We start from the raw sequence: 27672 nt of genomic DNA, 5'->3' as shown, positions 1-27672 counted from the left end.
TGGCTTTTCTTAGCTCAAGGGAAGAGCCGTGCTCATCTCAGTTTTAAAGCTTACCCTCGACGATGACTCAAGACGGACAGGGCTCCGATCAGACACTCAGTATTTTAATTCTCTGCAAGGCTGAACTGCTAAGGGACTGACTCCTTCTTTTGGCATCGTCACGCGTTTTCTCCAAACCACTGCGAATATTAAAGTATTTCCCCTCTTAAACTAGGCTTTAAGAAACAGACCTTAAAATCCCCCTAGAAAGCCAGGCAGGGAGTAAATAGCTCACAGTGGTGATTCGCCTCCATCACATTCATCGTGGGGGAAAATGAAACCTGCGAAAATAACTCGAGTAACTGTTTTTAGAGGTTCCGGACTGTACGGATGACACAACAGATAAATAAACCGGAGGGCTGACATAAAATCAGAGCGACCACGAGCGAATACCGAGACCGATAGGCAATTCAGCATCACAGTTATCAATCACAGACATAAAAACGCACCGCAAATAACTTACATTCATTTGAAGTATTAACTCGTAATACACCTCTATGCGCAACATGCGAGTTTATATTCTGTACTTTCGACAGCGCTTATCAATAACCTACAGTTTTTGGGAGGGAAAAAAGCCCACTACATTACCTTCATGCTTTCAGCCATGTTGAAAATGCATGAAAACTACCTTTCCCTAAGAAATCACTTCCTACACCTCCCAGAATTCGCCTGGCCGCGTCCAGGATTAACCCTTTTATTGCGGCATCCCGTGGACGCAAGTTTTAAAACTTTTTTTATGGATAAGAATGCATTTAACTCTTTTGCTAATGACTTACAACGCACTAGAAGGTTTTTTAGACTGTGTAAAAGTGTACAAATATTTGCAGTATGTTTCCCGTTATGACGGTTGTTGAGTGCTCTGCCTTCCACAATAAACGCATAAAGAATTTTTATGTAAATCTTTCATCTACACCCACGATTAAATCATAGTCAAATTAACAGCTTTACTAAACTTTAGTGGGGGGTTTTTCCTAACCCGTGTTTTCACGTATTATTCCGAATACTCTCTGTGTGATTGCCTTACGGGATCTGGATTGTAAACCCTACCAATATGGCCGCCATTTCACACTCAACCCAGAGTCGTTTACACAGGATGGACCCCTCTATATCGCTTTTATATCTATGGCTCTTACGCTCGTGCGTGCCGTGGCTGCTGTTGGTTGCCAGGTGTTCTCTGGAAGCGTCTCGTGCATCGATTGTTGCTATCCTTTATAAGCAAGATATGTATCCGTTTGCGTCAAGCCTGAAATGAATGTTAACGCGTTGAATTCACTGACTGAATTGTCCTTTCATTGATATCGGGAGACTATAAGAAGCGAAAACGGTTACAATGTAAAAAAAGCAAGGTAAGATCGTGTGAACAACAATGTTGTTAAGTATTGTTTCCAAAGAGGCCTCCTCTGAACATTTCGTGCAAAGAAAATGTCATCTTTAGATTTCCTCTCTTTCAACATAACTGATTCCTTTTTGGATAAGAAATAATGTGGAATGCGATTTGCTTGCTGAGCAGGCTCGTGTGAAGAGTATTACGTTGTTAATTAAACGTAATAAGCGGCTACAGTCTGCTGATCCCCAGATTGAATTATTGCAATGTATAGACTTTGCAGGGGTTTGCCAGTGTACAAAGCTGCCGTATTCTTTAATGGAAAAGGAACATCTAGATTTTATATAACATTTTCATCAAATTAAATTCCACTCTCCTGCTGAAACATGCATCCTAACGTTTTTACCTTTTTGAAGTACTCACGTTTGGGATTTGGTGTCGGTAGGCTTAATGATGTGTTACAAATGCTGAGTTATTACAACACAGTAATGATCTGAATACTGTCATTCCTCCTGCTGTTGTTTAGAGAGAAGTGTGCAGCAGATTTGTCGGATTCAGTTTGCAAATGAACACAGATTATATTGGAAAATGGGAGATATTTTGGTTTACGAAGGCGAGCTTCTTGGAATGGTGAAGGAGGTATGTCGTTTTCAAAGTGTGCTTAAGTGCTGTTTTTTTCTCAGAAGTGTTTTATGGAATGACATTTTATGCTGCTTTTTTACCGTTTGGCTCATATGGCACTAACCCATTGAATACTAAAGGAGATGTCATGGGAAACTGATAGTGTCAGACCCCAAAGTCAGAATGAGAATGGGCAGCACTGCTGTCCATTCCCCTTGAATGTGCTTGAATGTGCTTTCTGGCAGTATGTTTTGGGAGTCTGCCTAAGAATTGGCTTTGGTGGAAGGTTTTGCTGAATATGGAAAATATTTCTCTGAGCAGGAAGAACAACAGTAATGGTAAAATAGATAATAAAATCATCTGTCAAGATATAATCCAATTGTTTTTTCATAAATGACTGATTATCAAAAGCATTTTGAAGTGCTAGGCAACGCTTATATTCTTGTAATAGTAATAATAATAATATACACTTATATAGCGCTTTTCTGGACACTCCACTCAAAGCGCTTTACAGGTAATGGTGACTACCCTCCACCACCACCAGTGTGCAGCCCCACCTGGATGATGTGACGGCAGCCATAGTGCGGCAGAACGCTCACCACACACCAGCTATCAGTGGGGAGGAGAGCAGAGTAATGAAGCCAATTCATAGAGGGGGATTGTTAGGAGGCCATGATTGGTAAGGGCCAATGGAAAATTTGGCCAGGATGCCAGGGTTACACCCCTACTCTTTTTGAGAAACGCCCTGGGATTTTTAATGACCACAGAGAGTCAGGACCTCGGTTTTACGTCTCATCCGAAGGACGGCGCCTTTTTACAGTATAGTGTCTCTGTCATTAGGACCCACATGGACTGCAGGGTGAGCGCCCCCTGCTGGCCACACTAATACCTCTTCCAGCAGCAACCTTAGTTTTCCCAGAAGGTCTCCCATCCAGGTACTGACCAGGCTCACACCTGCTGAGCTTCAGTGGGTTGCCAGTTGTGAGTTGCAGGGTGATATAGCTGCTGGAACTTGGCTTTGTAGGACACAGGTGTTTCATAGCTTAGATGTAAGAAAGATTTGGTTATATTTATTCATTTTGAAATGTGCTGTCCAAAGGCCATATCTTCATTATTAGCAAGTACGTTTTATTGTCTTTGCCTAGTATTTAAGGTTTGCCGAATTTGATGAAACTGTGAAACTTTTTGAGAAAGAATGCAAGACGAAAGGAAAGCCTCTTCCAAAAACCACGGGGAATGTCTTGAGAGACTCCAAAACATTAATTATTCAGGTATGTGTCTGGAGTTGTATTTATTTTGTTAGTAGCATTTTGTACAGAATTGGAACAGTGACACCAGATGACAAATTGAAGCGTAAAACCTCAAATTAGTTTAAATACTGTAAAGTCCACATTCACATTTTCACATAGAGAAGGAGAATTGCAGATCTGGACTCTCCTTGACCAATACTCTTAAAAAGAGTGTCAGGTAAATCTATCATTCCATCAGATAAATATAATATTTTACCAGTGCAGTCTATGGCTCCAAAAGGAAAAGATGTTTTTTTACATATGGGACTGCGTTTTAAATATAGGTACTTTTGCCCTGTTCTGCAGAAGGAGATGATCAGCTCGTTTGAGGATGGAGATCTGAAAGTGTTCTTTGAGCTGTGGAATGAACACATCCCTGCGCAGATTCGAGACGTTGACCTTCTCGCCCAGAAACTTGAGTTTTATCTGCACATCCACTTCGCGATCTTCCCACTGAAACACGTCCTAGGAACACCTGTAAGCAACATTGAAATACATCACAAGTCTCCCTTTCAAACAATCGAGGTCTTACACCAGTGCAAATGATGGGATCAGAATTTTTCTATGCTGTTGTTCTGTTTGAGTGGGATAGGTAGGTTTTCCTTAATTTAGCACATCATAGTTGTAATAGGACGACTTGGTCCAATTTGTTAACGAAAATTTAACAAAAATCTGGCTATTATTTCATTGTAGAGTTTTATAAGGAGTGATTCCAGCACCCAACAGTATTTGTGCTGTCCAGATTTGGATCTTCCGAGACATGCAGATTAGAATTTGTAATTGTTAGGGGACTAAGTTCTTACTTTATCCACCAGATGTCTCTATTGCCTGGTTCAAATATTAGTAAAAAAATACATTTTTAATTGTTCTACATTGTTAGTACTTGTAATGTGTCCAGGTACCACCACACTACTTTATACATAAAGAATTAAAAAATATATATTATCTTATTTGCTATTTCATCGCATTGTTGTTTTAATATAGCCAGGAGGGTGATTTACATTCTTTCATTTTGATGTCATTGTCTAGAATACTCCTAATCCTTAAGGTGTAAGTAGAGGTTAATTGCACACCGAAAAGCCGAAAGAAAGAAGAACAGGCACAGTGTTGTGTCTGTCGAGCTCAGGTGTGTGGGAGAACGAGGAAGAGAAAAGCAATATGAGTGAGTAAGGAGGACAAAAGAGAAAGTGAGAATGATAGTGGAAGGTGATAAAAAGGGTCTGAATGGAGAGGTTAAGAAAGGAATGAGACAGTCATTGAGAGATGAGGGAAGCTGATAACCTAGTTTAAGAGTAAGTTTGGGATCTGCTTTGTTTTTTTGTGTAATAGTCCTTGAATTCCTGTAAAAGGATGGGGTATCGTTGATAAGGCTTTATCAGTGCAGTCGCATGCACAGAAATCCGTGTTGTGTCACCGAGGTCTACTTTCAAGCTTTGGCAGCAGTCTGCTAGCTTTCAGCGGTGTAATAAACTGGAAGAACGTATTGTTCCATGAGCAGGACAGAACGGATTTTGAGGAGAGGATAACACACTTCAGGCATTACCTGGAGACAAGAGGAGCAGCGCTGAGCCAGACCACCGAGTTCCTGCCCTTCTACGCCTTGCCCTTTGTGCCTAATCCCAAAGTGCATCCGTCTTTCAAAACTCTCTTCCAGGTCTGCCTTTCCACTTGTTACGAAGTCCCAGCACAGAGCACAGGCTTTGCTAGACCATTGCCAGTACATTATATCACAAAGGTGCCAGTATGAAATGCACCTTGGCTGAAGTTCAGCTTTAAAGCTGTTGTACAGACATTGTAGGTTTGTCTTTGTTTCTCCATGGTACTTTTACACATTATCAACCATGCCAGTACATTTTTGTTTAGAAATATATATAATATATGTAGAAAAAATATATTAGTTGTTGTAAACACAAACATAATACCCTCTAACACGTGCTAATTAGGAGGTTGCTAATTGTGAGGTGATGTCCATGTACGTTTTATTTAAATACTATTTCTGTTTCTTGAAATTGTTTTTTTAGGATGCTTGGACCCCGGACCTCAAGACGAGGCTAGAAAAATTTCTGTCTGTGACACTAAAAGCCAGCAGTACTCCAAAATTGCTTACTTTATATGTATCCTTCACAAAGTACTTTAGTGAAAGTTTGAAAACAATTTTTTTTTAATTTGTACTCTCAACACCTCTTCATTCTTTGTTGTTTAATTCTAACTTTATACATTGTATAAAGTTCTATTAATAATGTATGTTATATATATATATGTATTGGGTGTTTAACACCTTATTCAGTAAACAAACATTGTTTTAGAAGTTTAACAGAACCTGTCTCTAAGTGACTTGCATTCTGGAATGCTGTCAATTATCTTGCTGTATTCTTACTGGTTTATCTCAATTAGAAGAAGTTAAACATTCAAAATATTTCTATAAAATTTGAAAGTATGAAAGAAGTTAATGCTGTCTTAAAAATAAAATTAGTTCCATAAAAATTGGTATACAATTATGCATGCAGAAAATAGATTCAAGCTGTGAAATTGTAGGTTTTTCCAATATGCCAGATTTTGATAAGCTTTTTCCTTCTGTCTTTTTGCCTATATAGACAATTATTATACATTTTTAAATTAGCATTTCTTAATCGCATTATACTAAATGCAGCTTGGTATACACAGAGTTGAAGAATAAATGTATTCTGTTATTTACTCCTGTTCTAGAAAATGTAAAAAAAGTAAGAAAAACAGAAAAGAAACTTGGCATTACCCAAACCAAGAATCAGCCAAGCTTGAAAAGAGTCAAATATTTTGTTTTAATGTTCATGAAACAAGCAGTGAACCAGAATGTATCTTTTTAAGGTTTACCTTATGGGTTTATGCACTGGTATATCCCATTGTATCACACACCCTTTTGTTCTGTGGACATTTGAAAAATGTATGTTATCTTTTATCCAGAGCAACATAAATATGCTGGGTATTTTAGTGAACCAATCTGAATCAAGTACCTTGCTCAAAGGTAGTGGGGCTGTAGGTAATCCACCCAGGATTTCAACTCATAACCTTTCTGTTAGATCCACATCCTTGACCACTATTCTAAATCCCTGACTCAAAAGCTGCAAATATAATAAAAGCTAAAACTATTTTTAAATAATATTATATATATATATAAATAAATTTATAGATGTCCACTAAATAATAGCTGACTTGCAAGAGCCCGAGTGTTTCAAAATTTAATGTACAATGTTGAAAAGCTAAAGATTCAGCTTGCCGCCTAGGACAGCTCTTCAGACCTTACTCAATCTAGTTTATGGATGGATTGACTTCCTGTGACACGGGTAATTTAAGATTCCTCCACTAAAATTATTTCAAGGAATTGGACAGTAAAAAATGGGAGGATTCGTCAAGGTTATGCAAAGTAAAATATTGACCAACTGAGTGGTGCGTTTTGTTCATTAACATCAGAAACACAGAAGGATAGCGGGCAAGGCAATAAAGGTAAATACGTCATGTCTGATAAGCAGGAACTTTTTACAGGTTTATAAGAAAAGTTAATCTGTAAGAACTGTGAAGTATAGATATCTCCTGATGGGCAAGGTTAAACTCCCATAGAAATGTCCCAAGGAAAATTGGCGGCTGTGTGCTGTATCTAATGTAATACAATGAGAGATGGCATTGTCTGCAACTGAGAAATTATCTTCTTGAATTTGAGATGCTTCTGTGTCACTTTTATTGATTTTAACTATATGCTCAAGATGGAGTTAGTTTCAGTCTGTTATAATGTCAGCATTGGTATTTTACCCTTCCGTTATGCCGGATGTGTGGCGTAGATTAACATCAGTTGGTAGTGACTGTAACGCAGCCTGGGCTGAATTTGAAAACATATTTAATATAGTGTTCTCTTTCACTGACTTATGATTTAGACTCTTTATTCAGTAGCCTAGTAACTGGATTTCCTGCCTTCTGCAGTTTGTTCTGTTTTTTCCCCCTGTGTTGGAGGCTACTCAGCATTTTAAGTCTGATGTACTGTAGCACATGATAGTTAGGAAGTGTTCTCGTAAACAACAGTAAAACCTGCCAGTAACAGTGCATCTAAATGTAATGTGTGAGTAAATAATTTATCTTTTAGAAATGAAACAGATGGTGCTATTGAGGGGATTTGTTGTTGGAATGGGATTTGAATCACAGCAGTGTCCCTCTTGTACAGACATACTGCAACAGTTAGTTGATGCAGAAAGGAGAGCTGCAACCTACATGAAGAGGTACAACAAGATGCAGGCTGACTACCACAACCTTATCGGTGTCACAGCAGAACTGGTCGACTCACTGGAAGCTACAGTCAATGGCAAAATGGTAAATCAGGTGCCTATTTGACTTCTGCCAATTTTTTATCTCTCCTCTCTTGCTGAAACCGCAAAAGAAACTCAGCACATAGTACCTGAAAAACTCAGAAGAACTGATCTTGTTTTTTTCAGATCACACCAGAATACCTCCAGAGCATCTGTGTCCGTCTGTTCAGTAACCAGATGCGGCAAAGTGTGGCACAAAGCATTGATTTCACCAGGCCCGGGACTGTAAGTGTGCGAAACGTACATGAGGAGTCATGAGCTGATATCGTTCTCAGTTTGTTTCCCTTCGAAAGTATGATAGAGGTTTCATTCAGCAAGTGAAACCTTTCAGTCTTCTACATGAACGTGAACATAGTAAGAGCCAGTACCATAAGATTATTGTCCCTTAATGTGCGGTAAAATACATACTTTCAACAGATCTTTTTCAACTCAGGCAACATGGAATTGGTAATAGGTCAATAATCGGAATTCATCATTAATTTTATATTGTTTCCAGGGTGTTGTGTACGTTTCTGTTTGCTGCATATTTTGTTCTTTGTCAGTAATGTGCCTAATGTCCTTTGTGACTTCTTTCTTATGAACGTCTACCCTTAAAGGGATATTACTCTATGAGCCCTAATGACAATGATGACGGATATGTAAGTTGCTGATGATTTCTTAATTTCTGTTTCTCGTCTTGCTTGCACCTTGCTAGTCTTTTCTCGTCCCCTCTACATGCCCTCCCTTGTCTTTGTCCTAATTCCTTTTGTGTTTTATTGTAGTCCCCGTCATGCCCTGTTTAATCGGTCCTTAAAGCATTGTGTTTATTGTTAGGATGCCACTCTTTGTGTAGAGTAACAGTGGCCAGTACTATAATATTCCACTTGTGCAGTACCAGCCTGTATAGCATTCACATTTGCTTTTGGTCATCCATAGATTTCAGCGTGAATATTGAGTTTGTCTAGGTTAGAACAGAGTGAGAAATAGCATCTTGATTGTTATATCCATATTGAAGTTTAGATGATAAATGCTTTAAAGGTTTGGTTTGGTAGACATTGTGAACAATTTAAAATCTGAACCACAAATCCATATTTTTTAATTAAATAAGTACCCAGTCGGGATATTTTACGCAGGTGGTCTTGTTTCACTTCTTATGTTGTTCCAAGTTAATTTGCATCGTAGCACTCGCTGCACTTACTGCCATGGCTTTATGAAACTAACAGAATAATAAAGGCTGTAAGCCTTTACATTAAGGGTTATCCTTAATGTATGGGAGCTGTGCATGGAATTTCTAAGAGCAGTATCTCAATTTATTACTCATATGCTACTGAGTTTTATTGTGAAGTGTCTGAAATCAGTGTCTCTTAAATTCTTTCATATTAAATCCAATAGCAGAGTATTTTTAGTAGATATTTAAGTTAATGTTATGGTCAATATTTCTATCACTAAAGATGGATTAACAAACCTATAAAACCCAGATACCGATGAACTGGCATGATTACATATTATAGACAAAATTGAAGAAGAATATTAAATGTTGGTAAAAACTAACTTTAATGTGACACATTCAGGGATGCAGGGATTTCTACTTCACCCAGAGACATTGTTGTATAAGTTCAATACCCAATTGACAAGTTTACACATTGTTCCACATAACAGGTTGATCAAATAGTCATTGAATAGCAATACTGTGACAGTGGTTAGAAAATTCAGCAGTGTGTGATATAACAATGAGGGATGCTGCAGATTTATGCCCCTAATGCTTTCCGGTCTGCATACGGGATTTTCTTTGTATCATAACTTACTGCATGGTCACCACAGCCATCTCAATGTGCGTTCTGTGGTTCTGCATGTCCCAAACTATTCCAACACCTTATCTCCTGCCAATGTACCCTTACCTTCCAAAGAAACATTGTGATTTCATATAATTAAAGGAATGCCCCTGGTAAGTAATGGGAATTGTGGATTTTTATTTCATTTTATTCCCCTGAACTGGATGCATATGGCAGGACAAGCGCCTATATTACAGCACTAGAATATTTTTTAAATCTTTTGATTTTGATTAAATGTGTCCCGTGTATTTTTATACACAAGTATTAAGAGAGAGTGTTTTTTCAAAAGAAGGCTAATGTTCCTTCAGTATATCAGTATGCAAATAGTACTAATGCAGTTTGGGGGTAAAAAATAGGGAGTAAGATAAAAATGTTCAGAACTAACAAAATAATTCAATTATTGCTATTGTTTGCTTTGTCATTATTTTGTGAATTATGTATACATATCTTAACTCAAAAATGACTATTGTTGACTATTGACTGGTTACATTTATTTGATGCATTAGAATACATTTATTTGTTGATTTAAAGACATTTAATGGTCTCCAAATAAATGAAGAAATGAAGGCCAAAGCACTGAACTTGTAAAAGATTTCTATCCCTTTTAGACCTATTTATAACTAAATGAATACAAAATACTGTAGCTTAACACAGGCCTGCTGCAGTTCTTCCCCAAGTCTGGAAAATGGGCTATAAATTCTCTGAAGTCTCTGCATACAACATACAGTACGTCTGATTCTTCTCCTGGTCTTTGTACTTTCTTCCCCAGGCTTCATCTATGCTGAGAGCATCCATTCCCACTCCGTAAGTGAGATTTCCTAATTGAATTAGAAGCAACCAGGCATAAACGGAAGCAAAACAGACCTGTGAGCTGTCAAAAAAGATTTAAACATAAAGTAGTCTTAGGAATACATTTAAATTATATCAGAATATAATATGGAGATCAATCATATCCAAACAACATGCATCAATGGAGATCATGTATTAGTCTGTCAGTGACCGATACTACAGTAGGCCTACAGTATCCTTCTATACACAACCCAGTTCCTTAATATTGTGGCCCCCCAGCAATACAATTACTTAACTTTAGTTCTAGAAAACTGTATTCATTATGAAGTAGTTTAAAACTCCTTATAAGGTTCGGGGAAAATGAGGGACTGAAAATGATTTTTATTATTTAATAGTAACTATATGAAAGTGTACAGATGGTTTAATACCAAAGGAACCCTAAAATCTTTTATGTAAAGCGGGTTAGAAACCCGCTTAAATGACCACTAAAGTGCCATTCCCCACTAAAGTGAGAAACTGCCTCATCCAGTTGAGTAAAGAGGGAACTTCTAGAAGGCCAGTTTTGCAATCCTGAATGGAAATGTAGCCAGCACACCAGGACATTATAAATAGTTCCTTGGGATCATTAATGAGGGAGTAGTTAAGTTTAATTTCTCATACACAGGATGAATTACAGTGTCTCCAGTCACTAAACCTGTCCTTTGGCTTTGGAAATCCTGGTCCAGAGAAACTGTTGCCATTCACTGGTCCACCAACACCACTGAAAGCAGCAACCTGGTTTTCCTTAGAACTCTTCTGTCCCACTACTGACCAATCCCAGCCTTGCTTAGCTTCTGGGACTTGAAACGATCAGGCCACAATGTGGTAATGCTGTTGTCAGGATCATGTGTATAATAGCTAATGAGTTGTTTCTGAGGCTTTTGCATTATGTTGACCATTACTGTGAGAGTTGCAGTTAACTCTTCAGTGGGTTTCGATCTCATTTCTTCCCTTGAATTTCAAAGCCACATGCAACTGCATTATAACGTAGGCTTCTTGGCTGCTTGGTTCCCTGGTCATTTTTTTTTTTTGCGGCATGTCCTTTAGTAAAGCTCTTTTCTGGCTATCAGGAAGTCCAAAGACGTGCCGTTGCTGCCCTCTTTAGACTATGAGAAGCTGAAGAAAGACCTGATTTATGGGACAGACCGCCTGAAGGCTCTGTTGTTGCAAGCGCTGCGCTGGGTGAGTGACGGTCCTGTTATGAAACGGTGCTCTTTAGAGGAGAGGTGGAAGAAGAATGGCAGAGGAGTGCCAGAACAGTATACAAAGCCTGTGATTCATGTAAAATAGCACAATACAATCCCATAACCGCGCCGAACAGTCATTGAATTATTCCGTCTTGAAATCAAGATGCTTCCTTCATGGCTGTCCTTTCACAGCTTGTTTTTGTTGATTTTTTTTAAAAATAAAATTGGATCCAAAAATGGATGCAAATTTCTAGACTTTTGTGTCCTGTAACATCTCTGTTTTTGTAGCAGAATGTCTTAAGAGGCCATTTGCTTTTTATTGAATAAAAGCACAAGACACGAATTATAACTATTTCACTTACTGGACTTGTTTTGGAACTCTTTTGGGAACAGTTTTTGAAACTTTTTTTTGTTCTCACTTTCAGAGACTGACTAAGTCTTTCCATGGGGAGCAGAGGGAGACAGTGCTCCAGGCTTACATCAGCAATGATGTTCTGGACTGTCACAGCACTAGCCAGGTGAACAGCCCTACACAAGCTAGTGTCGGCGCACAAGAGGCACTGAGCTGCTTGAAATACTTTTGGAATTCAACAACATTTCAGTATTTTACTTCACATACCTGTAGTTATTTTATTGAAGAATGTTGCTCAAAATTGCCATTACTAAAATATTAGACTGCCATGTTATGTAATATTTGTCAGACTTCTCTGTGCCACTCCTTTGAATTCAGGTTGCACCTACAGGGGTTTCAAAATAATCAGGTAACCTTGTTTTTGAATATGTATGTAAACCTGCCACTTGACTGAATACACACTTGAATAGATGCTTGAGTTTTGTAACATTATCTTTTGAAATTAATAGAGCCAACAATTAGAAGGGCAGTTGAACAGAACAGTTATTATAACTATGTTTCAGTTTAAACTTATTATCTCGCACATTTTGATTTATTTTATAATCTAGTTTATGGTATGGGTCAGCTTCAAACTTTTTTCAAAAGTGCCAAAAATATACAATGTCTTGTTTTGTAGAAGAATGTGCTACAGCTGCTGAACTCTAAGAATGAGGTTGTCAGGCAGTACTTGGCACGACTGATCAATGCTTTTGCCTCACTTTCAGAAGGTACGTCGATCCGTTATTAATGACGTAAACTCATTAAAAAAAAAGATTATTTTAGGAATGATTTGCATTATTGTTTTCTGAAGTGTTAATTATCATAAATGAAAGGATATCGTGGTTGCCAGTTAGTGAGAATTGCCTCACATTTTGGTTCCATCCATTGTTGGAGGGCGAAAGGTGAGATTCCACTTCTTGTTTGAACCACATTCCCCAGAAGGCAATGAACGTGTTTTCCCAAGACCCACTTACTTTCTGGATCCTGGTAACACACCCCTGAGTGTGCAGAAGTGTGTCTGTTCAAATAAAAGAAGCCAAACATGGGGAGTGAACTTAACCCAACTTTTAAAGTTCAAGTTTTAGTGGGTTATACCACTCTAGGGTAGGATGGACTTCTCTTTCTGTATCAGCAGCCTTAATAAGATATCATTGAACCCATGTGGAGAATTTGTGCTTTAAAGCAAAATGTTATTAGCTTACTTTAAAGAAAAGCAGCACAAACCTGAAATACACAAGAAAGCAAAAAGATTCATTCCTTATTCATATTAGAGAATTGTATTTTCCTAAACCAAGCATTATTTTTTAATATTACTGTAATAATAACTACCTGTCTGAAAATGATTAAAGTATTTGTCTGCTAGAAATAATGCTGCCGATATTTTGTATGTGTTGCTGTCACAGGTCGCATGTACTTGTCCCAGAGCCCTGTCCTGCTAAGAGTTCTAGAGAGCACTCTGAGGGTGGAAGAGAAGGATTCTCTTACCAGGGAGAATGTGCTGGGAGCTCTGCAGAAGCTCAGCCTTAAGTATGAGAAATCAAATTTGTTACCCTGCTTTATACCCTTCTGTCGTTACAACCTTGAAGTTATATTCCACATAGCAAATTTGACTTATTTGTGCTTTATACTTCTAGAGCACTGTTACGACCCCAAGTGTCTAGGGGTAAAGGGGTGTAACATTTAGGATAATTTTTGGAAGCAGGTGGGTTCTGGTGAGGGACTAGGAAGCGTGATAACAAGGGTTGGTGCAAAAAGTGATAATTTTAAGGTGAATAAGTGACTGGTTCAAAATAGGACACAATAACACACAGGGTAAGGGAACGAGAGTGGTGCCAAAAAAAAGATAATAACAAACAAAATGGAGCTGGCTAGGAAAGTAAGGGAAAGCTAACCTGACTACAAAAGAAAACCAACAAAACAACAAAGCCGAAGCTATAAGGAAAAAAGAGCCGTGCCGAAGTCAAACGAAAGGCCCCTTCCTTCTCAAAGCCTCCATGTTTTGTACTGAAAAAGATGATGAGTTGTGATTGGTCGAGAAGCTAATTGAAGATGATGTCATACGGAAACAGTGGTGTAATCACTCAAATCAATCAAAGTCAGAAGTGTTGAACATAACAACAAAAACATACATAGACCACACACTGTGACATAACAGAGGTGATATAGGTGACCTTCAGTTTTTCTGCAGGATTTTCTAAGAATCTCCTCAGTATTTATGCTTCTATACTAATTTGACATGCAAGCTAGTTACATATTGGGATGAAAACTATTATAAAATAATAAATCTAAAACTATAAATAAATAATGATGAAATCTATACATAGGTTAATCTATATCCAGACTGAGATTTGACTTTCTTCTTATGAATTCGTGTTGTTTTTGTGGTTGGATCTTTAAGAATTTCTTGCCGCAAAAACAAATTCTAACCCTTATATGCTGAGTAGGAGCTTGGAGCTGATGTATCTTGTGTAATTGACAGACGTGCTCTGCAGTCGACTATGATCCAAGATGGTTTAATTCCCTGGCTTGTTGATGAGCTCCAGGACACAGATGCACTTTCTGACTACACTTTGGAATATTCCGTAGCTCTCTTAATGAATCTCTGCCTGAGAACACAAGGTATGATCTTACCTATTTGATTGCCAGAATTCAATTAGTTTATTTGTCATAAAATTATTAATGCATTATATATAATAATTGATAATACTGCATTAATGTACACTTATGTACAGAATGACAAAAGTCAGTTATTGTACTACAATGTTTGAATCGCAATTTTTGCGGCTTCTAGGAATTTCGCTACTGACAGCTGTTTCCAAAATTATTTTGGGGATTTAAACTAAATAGCTGTATTTGGCTGCACCTTTGATGTGCTCTGTTTTATCATGAAGGAAAATTTGCAGTGTTCTGTGGTTGCTTTTTGTACCATCTATGAAAGGTCATGATTAATGCAGAATGGTATGAATCCCTGTAATGTCTTACTGTTGCAGGCAAAAGGAAGTGTGCTCAGAATGCTAAACACGTGCTGAAGGTTTTGACTGATCTCCTGGGACATGAAAACCATGAGGTAATGTATTGTGTGAAACAGTAAAAGCAGCACTTCGTTTTCTTTGTTTAATGGCTTTAGTCTCCTGTGTTATTGCAGAAAGGGGAAACTACTTGTTCTTTTTATTTACATTACAGACATTTCTAGCAGAGCTAATCAATAAGCCCTTCTCAATAGGTATCTTCTTTTGGGACATCTGTTTGTCCAAATTGTGCAGAGACAAATCTCCTAGTTTTCCAGGAGAGAATTGTGCTCCTCCTGTTGGGTTTTAGGCTTAAGTGCAAACTGAATACACCTCTGACACTGATGGCTTAGCCCACCTGATGAGACTGGGAGCCCGCTAGCTTGCATTTTCTATATTTTACTTAATTAAGTTTTGACATGTTTCATTTAAATAAACCATTGAAAGTTTGTATATTATTTCAAAAGATGTGATTCATTATTACTCTCATAGTTATGTGGCATTTGGCTGTTCTTTCTTATCAGATCCGGCCCTATGTGAATGGAGCCCTGTACAGCATTCTTTCTGTGTCAGCAGTGCGAGAGGAGGCCAGGGCCATGGTGAGAACTGTACTGCTGTAAAGTCTGGAAGGCGCAGCAGTCCAGCCGAGGAAATTTGAATTATCACATGTTTTTCCCGTGTTTGCAGAGCCTGGAGGAGATACTTCACTGCTTCAGCAAGGAGGAAAATGCTGAGATGAACAGACAGATTGAGTTCATCATCAAACAACTAAACTCGGGTAAGAGCGTGAAATGCTATTGTTATTCTTATTTGAACAGAAGAGGCTTTCCACGTATACAGCAGAACTATGCTTTGTGGTATTATGTTAATGTGAACTTCAATGCATAGTGTGAAAATAGCTTATCATGATGAAGAGGCTTTAAAGCTTAATATATGTTGTCAACAAATTTTAAAATTGGACATACATAACATTTCTCAGATATTATACGATAGCAAAGAAAGAAGATTAACAGGGAAGAAAAAGTTGTATATTGTGGCCCTGTGTCTATGCAAATTAAATTCCCTCTAGACTTCTGTATTCATTGCGTATTGATTTGTAGAGGAAGTTTCAGAAGACGGGCCTCAATCTGATGATGAAGACGAAGAGGACGATGAGGATGTAAGCTAGCTGCAGTGAATGATAATTACTGAGGAGAAAGAACAACTTTCAAACTAGTTACGCACACATCTGATTGAGAAATAAGTGCGTAACAAGTCTATTTTTACGCTAGCGAGAGTTTTATTTCAGTGCTCCACAGAAATAGTTTAGACAAAACCTGTCGTGGATTCATTCTTACCTAGAAACAAAGCTATTGTATATATCATAATGTTTCATAAAAAAAGTTTTTTAATAGACAAAAATTGGATTAAAAATAAAAATGTGAAAATCTGGAAAAGGAATAACATTTTTGTTTTTCCATTTGTTATTCATAATTCATAACACATGCTGTGTAAGGCTGCAATAGTAAATGTAAGAGGCTTACTTGAGTTGTATATGCAACTAATTTGTCTGGGTTTTTATAATGTTTTGTGTGGTTTTATTTGAGAATTTTATTATAACCACTGAAATAGTTTTTTTCAAGCTATTTTCTGTTATTTAAAGAATTCAAGACTTAGTACAGTTGAGAAGAAACACTGTTCTTTCTGTTAGCTGCTGTTATATAATTTCTGAAGGCTGAAGTAAGTTAACAAATGTGCAATCATAGGAAGACCAGGATGCAATGGAAGCAGATCTGGACAAAGAAGAAGTGGTTCAGCCACAGCTCAGGGAGCTTTCAGGCGAAGCGCTGCTGACAACCGAGTACCTGGGGGTGAGATCTGTTGTACGCATTATATACGAACTGAATGAAAATCTGGAAATGCACTTGGCTGCAAAACATTACACACTGCATGAAGCTTGTTGTACTGGTAAATCTTTAGAAGTACCATCATTCGTGCTTTTTCCTGTCCTAGGATTCAGGTATTCCTCCGATCTGATTCCCTGTATTCAGTTCGGACATCAATAGCTGTGTGACCTGTGATCATCTGTTTTTAATCCCTCCGTTTTTCTTTCCTTCATTAATCACTGTAAACTTACTTTACTAGCTGTGAAAAAAGCAAACCAAAGTAGAATTATTCTTGACATACAGTAACTATCAGAAGCTTTGAGTCATGACCCTTGTGTTTGTATTCTAGCCTGTCAGGAGGCTTGTCATGAGCTGTCGTGCTTGTTTCCAGATCATGACAAACACGGTGAAGGCGAAGAGGAAGTCGGCCCAGGCCATGAGTCAGGTCGTCGATGAGCCACTTCAGCGACCTGTCACCCCCAGTTCTCACCGCACAACCTACACGCCGTGAGTCTTGCTGACTGTGAACTTACCGGTTAAGTTCGGGTTTTTTGCAGGTTTTTTTTTTTACCATGCTTACTGTACATACTTTTTGCACTTTTTTTATCATACATACTGTTTGCTGAGAATGCAGGGGCGTCCTCCTAAAATCCACAGTAAGGCAGTCATCCTCTTGCTATCTCTCTTGTAAATCCTTAGAAATTATCCTTGTTAAACATTTAAAACAGTGAAAGCACAATTTCCCCCATCTTTAGTTTTTAGTGTCTAGCCTTTTTTTTTTACTGTTCCGTAAACCATCTGTTGGGCAGTGCTACCATCTGGACATGTCTTTATTGCCCCAATAAACACCTGGAATGGCCTTTTCCAGCACAAGGTCAGCTGGCCCTCAAGTCAAACATCAAGCACATGAGTCAAGGGAAGAAGCTGGCTCCCTTAGAATCTTCTTTGTCTTTACCTGGGTCTTTCTTCAGAGCTCTTCAACCCCAATGTCTAATTAAATCAGACTCATCTGTAAACAACACTGAAAGAGAAATATGAACAGATTCATGCAAATGTTGTTTCGTGGCAGCAGGAATTTGGGGATTATCATGCGTAATGGAAATGTAATTTACGATTCTCGAGTATAGTACTTTTGATTGACCTGCAGTCTGTTGTTCTGTGTCCTGAAGGGATTCCAGACTGGGCAGCGGAGGGCGTTGTGCTCTCAGCACGCACAGGAGCGAGGTCAGCCTCCCCCAGTCCCAGTGTAGCTCCCGACCTCCGACCCGCAGCGGGAGCAGGCCGAGCAGTGCGGAGTCTCTCAGCCCCATCCTTGGTGAGCACCCCCGCACTTGTCTTCTTGAAGTGGGGGAAGAGCATACTGTGCTACTGTCCACCCTGTGGACTCCCTGTGCTTAAGCACTGAGATCCAGTCTCGCTCCGTCACCATGAAGAACCTGAGAACACACCCACTTCTTCATGTCTGCAATGCTCAAAATAAATTCCCTGTAACACTCTTAACTTAGACATCCGTACATCCAACTGCATGGTTTTATTTAACTACTCTAGACTTAGGAAGCTTATCTTTTTAACAATTTCTGTAGCAGAAACTAGTAGTTTATTTTGTCTGTTATTACATAAAAAATTATGCATTCATATATCAAATATTTGGGTATTAAATAACCTTTTTTAACATTAGTACTGTACAATGGTGCATTCCCATAACTTACCATTGCATGCTCTAAACAATGCATAATTTCTCATTCATATAGTAAAAAAAGATAATTTCTATTAACAATATATATTGTATGTACAGGATTTACTGCAACACAAAAAGCGCTACATAATATATAACACATCTAAATTTGTTTAAATTGTTTAATTTGCTATAAAGACAAGATTACTCATTTTTATTTACTTATACAAAAGTAAATATAAAGAATTTATTTTACTGCAGAACGTTTTATACAGTATTTTTATAGATTCTCTACAGTTTACAGCATTAATACTGTGTAAAACAAATTCTTATCTGTATAAAAATATTTTTTCTTTATAGCACACAAGTTGAATGTAAAACATTACAGAGTGCGATGTTATAATAGGTACAGAAAATTGCTTTTAGACCCCTCGAAAACCTACTCAATATGTTTCCAATACTTGCACCACATGTCTCTGCTCAGCTAACAAAAAACATTTAATTTCCGTCTGCTTGAGTTAAAACCATGCCAGCAGGCTGCTTTGTTCACATATTGCTCTTTGGTAATATATTAGAAGATAATTTTTTCTTTGATGTGGCAGTATTGCCCTTAGGGGATATGTAAATGTCTAACCTTAAAACTTTGTCTAATCTAAAATATGTGTGTGTGCATGTATGAATTTCTGTAGAATTGAATAAGTTGCTTCTGTTCTTTCACCTTCAGAATATTATTCTAAATATTTCAGTTTTGGAAACTGTGTTGTATTTCATTAATATTTCTCGATGACACTCTGGTACACATTGTCTTCTGTTTGCTTAATAAGTGTTGCTTTTGTTATGGACTTGTTTCAGTACCTTGTTTCTGTTGTAACTGTCTTTGCAATGGCACAGCTGCAGACGCGGACTGTGGCCGGTCCTCTCAGCGACTGGGGCTGAGTGGGCATCTTGAAGCACTCTCTTTGCAGCCCCTGCCCAGCCGGGCTCCAGAAGAGAATGGTCTTTCTGGCAGGTGAGCATAGTTTCCCCTAACACCTCCATCAGGCTTCAGAGTGAACAGCTTGTGAAGTAATGAAATACGAATTGACAGTGTAAATGTTTAATTACTAGTGTTACTCTTGAAATCTAAGGTGAATCCAAGAATTGAATCCCATTATCTTCTGCATTAACTTTGTGTCAGCCCATGAATTAAGTGTGGTGGGAAGACTTTCCTATGCCTCGACTTAAAGAAGGTGGTAATCTACCTTTTCTGACTCAGCAGCTTTTCTTCGCAGCTTGTCAGTTATCTGCCTGTAAAACAGCATTCCAAGACAGGCTTGATTAAATATCAGCAAATCCTAGAAAAGAACTTAAGTCTATAAGTGATCTGCATTTATTAAGCTCAGCTTTGATGCTGCTTTAATTAACTACACTTCTGTTTATGAGGGATAGGTCCTCTGTGCTTAAGAAAACAAATCTAATCTTACACTTGCTTATAAAGAACAAAGGCACTTAAAATGAGAGAATGTCTCGTGCTGTGAAAGAACAGTTATCTACAGTATTTTTGTCTGTCTTCAAGCAACCTCGGCAGTCATTGAGCACTAATATGGCAACAATCTCTGGCAGAGGACTACTTTTAATGTACATTACATCAGCAGAAATCCATCTCAAATCCTGAATTTACATTTCCTGTTTTGGAAAGTTTTTTTTTTTTTTTTTTTTTTTTAGAAATGTGTTTTAGAAAAAGAAAAACACAAGAGACTCAAATGTAGCAAGTGAAAAACTCAACTTAAGCTATTGCATTTTGTGCATGTTTACATGTATACATGATATTGCAAGGTGCTGCTTTTGTCATTCATGTTCTTTATGTTAAAAGTAGATTTCTGACCAGGTGCTGCTCTTCTATTTGCATTAAAGCGAGAACATTCCTGGATTTACAAGTCGACCCAGGATCCCCCGGACTCCTGACTGTGGGTCCACCAGCCCTCGAAAGGCCCGGACCCCCACTCTGGCACCACAGTTCTCCCAGTCCGGCCCCCAGCAGACCAGCAGGCCCAGCTCTGCAGGTTCCCTGGGCAGAAGCCGGCAGAGTGAGTGTCCAGCTCCGCCGACACCTCAGAAGTGACCTGTCAGCGCACTGAGGGTGGGATGGGGAGATACAGTACATGAGTTATCATGATACGGTTTCATCTGTATTGAAGTGTTTGATTGTTTCAGTTATTAAAGAAGCTCCCTCTTAGACTTATAGTTTAGGACTAGGCTAGTTGCTACCAGGTGCTCTAATTCTGTTCTGAAGGAAGAAGGTGCATGGAGCAAATGTCATTATTCTTAGCTAGTGCAAAACAGACCAAAATGTTTTTTCCCTTTGTATTTGATAAGTTTTTGTCAACTGTCAATGTGCTTTTTATGTTCCTCAAATTTATTTTTGCCGGTATTTTGCTACAGAGCCTTTCTCTAGGGTACAAGCAGTGAGCTGCCCAGGATTTGAATCCACAGCCTTACAGTGTGGAGTCCAAGGCCCTGATCACTGCTCCACACTGCGGCCTCTTCATTTCACTTCTCACACATGCTGATTTGGATACTTGTGTTGCTTTTTTTTTTCTGGAGGGCGGGACATAAACTTTTATATAGATTTTAAGACATAGTTGTGGGATGCATTTTCTTACTGTCCTGTTTTGAGTTCAGAAAGATGTAAGGCTTCTGTTATTGTCCGACGAGAACACAAAGTAGGAAGAGTTTTAGTAACATTGTCATTTGTAACTGAAATAAAATAGACTCTGGAATTTACTCAACATTTTAAAAATATTTGATCATTTGGTTTGTGATTGCTACTTTGTTTGACTTTGGATTGATAAGAAGCCTTGATATATGAAATTGAATTATCTACTGCTCTCTGGGTCTCACAAAAATCAGATTAAAAAAAGACAAGGATTGAGTATGTCACAATGTTTTTGGTTGGGCAGACAAAACTGCCTTCTCTGCCACTGTGCAGAAAAAGCTACTGAGAATGAATTGAGTACCATCTGTGTCCTAGGCAATGATGTGACACGGCTGAATCTGCCATAAATCCTAAATCTGGATTCTCCTCCAGCAGTTCAGACGTGCTGTCTGTACCATTTCCCACAGTTATGGAACAAAGGCACTGTTTGTGAGTGTCATGTCAGACTTCAGATGTATCTTTAACACTGCAGGAGTTAAAGGATATTTTTTTATTTTGCCCGAGATGCCTAGACAGGAGCTGAAACCTGAATGAAGTCAAGGGGTGCTATTCACGCTGTTAAGCTGTTGTGCTTAAATGATTTTTAAAAGGTGTGGCCACTAATAATGGCACTGTTTTCCCTCTGGTTTGTCTGCCAGCCAGGTAATGAAATCTAGTGTTGATGTGGCTCCCTGTTAAAAGGCCTAAGTAGCCAAGTGTCAGCGCAGGCAGGTGTAGGAACGTAAATTCCTTATCTGACGGACGGTAGTGTGCATCTCAGTGGGTAAATGTCGTGGGTTGCTGACGTCAGCATTTCCTTTGGAAGGGATCCTGTGAGCTCCTTTTTTTTTAAACACATCAGATGCCGAATGCTATTTCCTCTCCCCAAAAGCCTTTTTTTCCTGGCACATGCTGAAAAGGAAGAGCTGATGTGTAACAAATAAAAAAAAAAAAACAGTTGCATAAGAGTATTCTGTTGAATACGTTTCCATTTTAGTTTGGTTTTGCCATTCATGTTTGGAGGCTTTTGGAGGGAACAGGAGTTTGTAATCCTGACAAAGCCAGCCGTGCAAATTCAGGAGTTCATCTCTGAAAACGGTACTTTGCACGTGTACCTGATTTCTTTTGTGTTTTTATTTTAGTTCAGCTCCCACTCACTCGAACTGATTCTAAAAAGGAGAGAGAAAGAGCTTAACATAAATTTCAATAATTATCTCTCAAGAACTTAGTTGATTTGTTTTTTTTTTGTAGAAGTAGACTACTTGTTTTATCATATTTTAAATAAATTGGCTTGCTTGAGAGAGAGCAGGGCTGGCACCATGTGGAAAATGTGGATTGCTCAGTACTTCCCCAACCTCTTGTTTTGTTGCGGCTTTGGTACTTTATGTTGCTTATGAATTAAATAGCCGAGAAAAAGTGTCCCTCCAGATGTATAACAAATTGAAATTACTGGAATATTGTATAAATAAGTAGTATTACGTTGTACAACAGTGCTCTCAGTCATGGCTCAAAAGCAGTGGTTTTGATTGAGGCATCAATTTCACTTCCTAAGAAGCCTGCAGTTACTCATGAAGAGCATTGCAATTTTTTGTTGTTAGAGCAGTTGTAACAGTACAAAATGCCCTCATTGGCAATCAGAAGAGAATTGGGCATCAGCTTTTTTTTTTCAAATGTCATCGTGTTCCGCACATCTGCCCAGCATTGACACTTCACACTTGAGGTTAGCACACGCTTACAGTACCGTCAGTGTAAGAGCATTCCAGTGTTTCTCTTCCCAGGTTTCACAGCTATGGGAACACCTTTGAAACCTGGATGTTGGCCACAACATCACCTGCTTCTCCCAGCGACGTCACAGGCTTTAATTCGTGTGTTCATTTCTCCAGTTTATGAACAAATATTCTTGAAAACTCTGCCCTGTAACTCTCACACAATTCTCAGTCAAATTGTTAAATTGACTTATGTTAATGAAAAACAAGGATGCATGATACATGAGTACATCTTCACCACTTTTAAAGTCTATCGTTACTTAATTTAACTAGTATGCAGTTACGGTGTATTTTTCTATCATTTTTCTTTACAATTTCATAAGTTAAGCTTGAAATGTCTGGTTTCAGGGTTTTCATTTTATTCTGAGTGAGTACTGTAGTGTATAGACCCATGCCGCAGGAAAAACTTCATAGTCTTGCATTGGCTTTTTGTAGTTGTGCTTAAAAAAACCCTTAGAAACGCAGATGTACAGCCAAACTTCAGTTTTCCTTGCCATGTGTCTTATCCATTGTTTCACAAGTCCCTCATCCTTAGAAAAAAGATTGCTTCCGTTAAGAATTTGGATCATTTGCTTAAAACCTAAAGCAAACACACAAAACAAAAAAGAAAAGGGAAAAGGAAAATTGAGGAAACAGTGACCTTAACATGTCTTCAGTTATTGTTTAATATGTGATGTCTAACTGTTCCCACAGTATTAAGTTCCAGTGGCAATCCTCTTGTATTAAAAAGGTGGCTCACTGTTAAAGCTCCACTTAGAATCCCATCGGGTATTCACTGAGATTAAACATTATGCTGCCATGTAGATACTTAAAAGAAAGTGCAAGATATAGGCAAGATAATATTTGCCGTCTTATAATCACCCGCAAATGAATCTGTTAGTTATAAAACTGAATTCAGGAACCATTCAGCAAAGGTTCTCACATTCTCAGTACACTTCGCAAGTTCTAATACATTTAAGTGAACATCAATGCAATAACACTCTGTCTCTTTACAGTAGTTTTGCAAGCCCACACATTAAAACTGAAAGTAGCCCTAAGGGCATAATGTTTGTTCTCATATCCCCATAATGACTTATATCCCAGCTGCTGAGTGATTGACCTGTGCTGATATGATTCACCTTCTTTTTTACAAGATGCACTACATGCAAATAGATGAGATCACTGAATACACTGTCTCTTTTTAGCCACTTTTACCTTTATCCATTTTGTCACTGTTGAGATCCATTACTGGAAACGTTATTAGTGCTCTGAAAGATAGCAGACATTCGTGTACTCTATAGCCAGGCTTTAGATCCATAGTATCTGATGCATTGATACCCTTGATTGAGTTTGGATTATCAATAACTGTCCAAAGCACTCCTGTAAAATTTCATTTCAGCTCATTGTTCTGAAAGGGGAAAAAACAACCATTGACGTTTCTAAATGCAGTGCAGTCGATGGGAGGGATTTCATTTAAAACTCCCTTGTTACTTTGGAAAGTATTACTTGTGTTGCAGGAAAGTATTACCTCTGGTGTAAGAAATTTGATTTATAGCACTACAAAACTGAATGCTTGATGTGGGTTGTTTTTTAATGAAAACCCCTAATTGACTAAATTCAGAGTAGAAGCATTTAAAATGTCTGCACTTATAAACCTTTATACATACTGTTTTATTCTATTGACCATTTAATATTGTACAGTATATACTGCTAATTTTGTCTTGTCCATCATTAATAAATTAAAATATCTTTAATTAAAATAAATTAAAAATAAGTTTTAGTTAGAATTCTGAGCATAAAAAATATAACCAATTAATTCTGTTGCCCACATTGTTTATTTTTTGTGCCAAGTTACTAAAAATACCTTATCTTTTGTTTCCTTTTGATAAGCAGGTCCAGAAGTTACAATATATTTATTTTCCCAATTGCAAGTATTTGTTGACCTAGTTCCTACTATAAATATGATACTCTGTCACAGCAGTGTTGTCCAGAATAGCTTCACTTTACAAAACAGCAGCAAGATTAATTGAGTTTAGTTTAACTCATTTCTACTGTTGAGACAAAAAAGATTTGAAGTGATATGAAGTTAGGCCTGTTCCTGTACAGAATCTTTTAGTTTTTTTCTGTTGTTTAATTCTGGTGTGGTTTTTTTTACCCTGTTTTCTTCTGTTTTCCAGGCAGCCAGTCATACAGGAAGTGAAAACAGACCTTTCACCACATGAGTGGCCTACAACCATATCCCCTGAGGTTGATCGGACTTCCTGTAACTTCATCCACACTGCTTATCAGGATCATGGCAATGGAGCCAGGCCTGGGCCTCAGGTATGGAACAATACGCAGGATTGTCACACTGCAGTCTCCTCTGAGCACTTCTGTAATATAAGCCGCTCGGCAATAATCACAGCAAGCACTTTTTGTATTCCACTTTTCCACCATTCTTAGCACCTCAGCTGGACACTTTCATGTTGGTCATTTTCATTTGTCATTTTTTTGTGAGAAAAGATCATATTTTCATAATTTCCTCCTTTCTCTGTTTAGCAGAGTTGACTGTAGAGAACTGAAACAAGATCGGTGTAGCAAGCAGACGGTGTCACACTGTGCTTGATTCTTAAAGAAATTCTGTCAATGCAGTTAATATAAAAATAATGTGTGTACTAAAGATGTACTGTATAGCATCCTATTGATTTTGGTCCTTATTTTCCATTTGCTCATGTCCTGCTTCCCGTAGAAGAATATCATTGCAGCACCAGGGCATAGTTGTTTATCAGTGTAATGTATGTGGTGTGCTTTTTTCTGATGTGCTCAGGTGGCATGAAGCAGGAATGCTCAGTGTAAGCATCAGGCTTCCTAGTTAATGCAGAATTTGCAGAAAATACTGAGAAATGGGTGAAATAAAAAACAATTTGGAATGTTAATTTCTTGTATTGCTGCAGAGATGTTTTTCACCGCAGTAGTGTTCTGCATTACTACATTATTTATCTCTGTGCTTTGCATCTTTGGAAACAAATACGGATTTTTAAAAACTCTGCTGCTTATAAATGAGTTTGTCTGCTGTAGTCCTCAGGGTTCATGTCCCAGCAGGTTTCCAAGGTCAACTCCAGCCATCACATGGAGTCAGGTTATGGCCTGGAAAAAGAAGTAAATGGTCCAGATAATTCAACCATTTGTTCAGTTTCCCACATAACGCTCAGGGGGAATGCAACTCCCCAAGTCCCTAAGACTTAGCGCACGGTACATATAAGATATGCATATTGGATCGAAGCAGCCTCGCCTAGTCTGTTCTCTTGGGTCTGATAAACAGTTTTTGTGAATTAGCAATATGAATGTACTCTTATTACAGTGCTGAATAAAATTGATTTATGTTAGCTGGCTGGTGGCTCAAGTAGCAAAGGCATTCATGCCAAGAGGCCGTTGAGCTCTCCGGCCCAGGGGTCACGAGCCAGCTCCGACTGGGAATCCCCAAGAGGCAGCACCCGCTTGGCAGTAAGCGAGGGAGTTAGACTGGGCCTCAGCTGACCGCAGGCCGCTCAGCTCTCCGCGCAACAGTGCCTCCTGCACTTGCAGGCAAGCAGTGACATCTGTGAGATACAAGTCACTCCTCCAGTTGGCACTGAGTACTCCGTCTGGCACTGCTGAACTTCCAGTGTGTTACAAGATCAATGACTCGGACGTTGTGGATGTGTCTATATGTCTTCATTCTGTTTGTATCAATACAGGAGCCATTGCTGGAAAGTGGAGACTTTTAAAACATTTGGTGATTCCGTATTTAGTGTATGTTAATGGCTAGAATCGTGTAGGAATTCTACTATAGTGAGTTTTAATTGCATGGAATGATTGCCTCTGTAATTTTGAAACTGATGTTTTCTATCCAATGCTATATTTCTTATGAATGTATAGGTGCCCTTTCACTACACTGAATATAAACCGATCACACATCCTGTGAATGGAAGTTAATGTATATCGCTAATATACATGATTATACAAATTGTCCTCATTTAAACATTTAAACTTGTTTACCAATGAAGGTCCTGTTTACACCACAGATATTAATATACAGGCTTGGAAAGAAAAAAAATAATCTGATTTTTCTGCTTCCATTTAAGTTCTTGTAAAGCACAAACTATCACTTCTTGTACTTGTAATACAAAAAGCCATGTTTCCATAGGCTAACCTACATTTGAAGCTAATCTGTGTGTTAAATTATATTTTTCGTATTTTATGTTGTATTATATTTTCATGGCAATCTGTTGTGTAGTTGTTTTTTGTACAGGAAATATAACATTAAAAGTTTCTTTGAATATTTAATGTCCAAGATGCCTTTTTATTTACTTATAGTGTTTGTGCAGCCATGTGGTTTGGCTCTTACAGTGCTTGAATTTGTTTTGATGTGTTTGGTCTGTGAACCTTTCTCCATAATGTGAGTTTAATATGTGCCACTCTTTTAAAGTTATTCAATTGATGATGTCTTTACATATAGGAAGTAACCCACTTAGGTGACATGTGGCAGCTATTATTCATCAATAACTTTACTGCACAGCACAGCAGGTGGAAACTTAGACATTTCTTCACCAAAGTTGAATAAACAGGCAACATTAGATAGTCCAGAGTGGAGTTGATCCAGGACATTGGAGTTAACACCCCTCATTTTGTTTTAAACAGTGCTTTAATATAATTAGTAAACCAAATATTCATAAACTTGATTTAATTTCTCTTCCAAAGGACAGCAACTCCTACAATATAGTAGGAGTGCTTATACTGGTCTGGGTCTTCTGGGAAGACTGTCACCTCTTAGTCAACAATACCAGTTACTGCACAGCAACATGGTGTAATTTGGTGGCCTCTCATCCCACTACTGACCTACTACAGGCCCAGCCTTTGTTAGCT

General features: G+C 38.2%; 2 protein-coding genes across 4 annotated transcripts in view; one reads left to right on the top strand and one right to left on the bottom strand.

Moving 5' to 3' along the window:
* xxylt1 (xyloside xylosyltransferase 1) overlaps positions 1-691 on the bottom strand; it is a 50709-nt gene extending 50018 nt beyond the window's left edge. Inside the window, exon 1 of one of the 2 annotated variants that reach the window (XM_015361216.2) lies at positions 628-691. The gene's annotated coding sequence lies outside the window, so the exon portion shown is untranslated. Of the gene's footprint in view, positions 1-54; positions 194-627 lie in introns of those variants that run through there. The other variant, XM_015361217.2, reaches the window with a different exon arrangement.
* Positions 692-1177: 486 nt separating this feature from the next.
* LOC102695879 (lisH domain-containing protein ARMC9) lies at positions 1178-27088 on the top strand. 2 transcript variants are annotated; one of them, XM_015361301.2, is made up of 26 exons: positions 1178-1385; positions 1890-2002; positions 3130-3255; positions 3580-3750; positions 4772-4927; positions 5295-5387; positions 6729-6753; positions 7463-7608; positions 7731-7829; positions 8201-8242; positions 10185-10219; positions 11314-11425; positions 11856-11948; positions 12459-12549; positions 13225-13348; positions 14301-14440; positions 14812-14888; positions 15354-15428; positions 15517-15607; positions 15930-15988; positions 16575-16679; positions 17086-17201; positions 17864-18009; positions 19261-19378; positions 20263-20435; positions 24966-27088. In XM_015361301.2, the coding sequence occupies exons 2-26, from the start codon at positions 1952-1954 to the stop codon at positions 24986-24988; spliced, it is 2487 nt and encodes an 828-aa protein (XP_015216787.1). In that variant the 5' UTR covers positions 1178-1385; positions 1890-1951; the 3' UTR covers positions 24989-27088. The 2 variants fall into 2 exon arrangements, with proteins under 2 accessions (XP_015216787.1, XP_015216788.1); XM_015361302.2 differs by lacking the exon at positions 8201-8242.
* Positions 27089-27672: the final 584 nt, after the last annotated feature.

The sequence above is a fragment of the Lepisosteus oculatus genome, chromosome 13 (genome assembly GCF_040954835.1).
Source record: "Lepisosteus oculatus isolate fLepOcu1 chromosome 13, fLepOcu1.hap2, whole genome shotgun sequence".
Taxonomy (NCBI): domain Eukaryota; kingdom Metazoa; phylum Chordata; class Actinopteri; order Semionotiformes; family Lepisosteidae; genus Lepisosteus; species Lepisosteus oculatus.
This window is presented reverse-complemented; position numbering and strand designations above follow the sequence as displayed.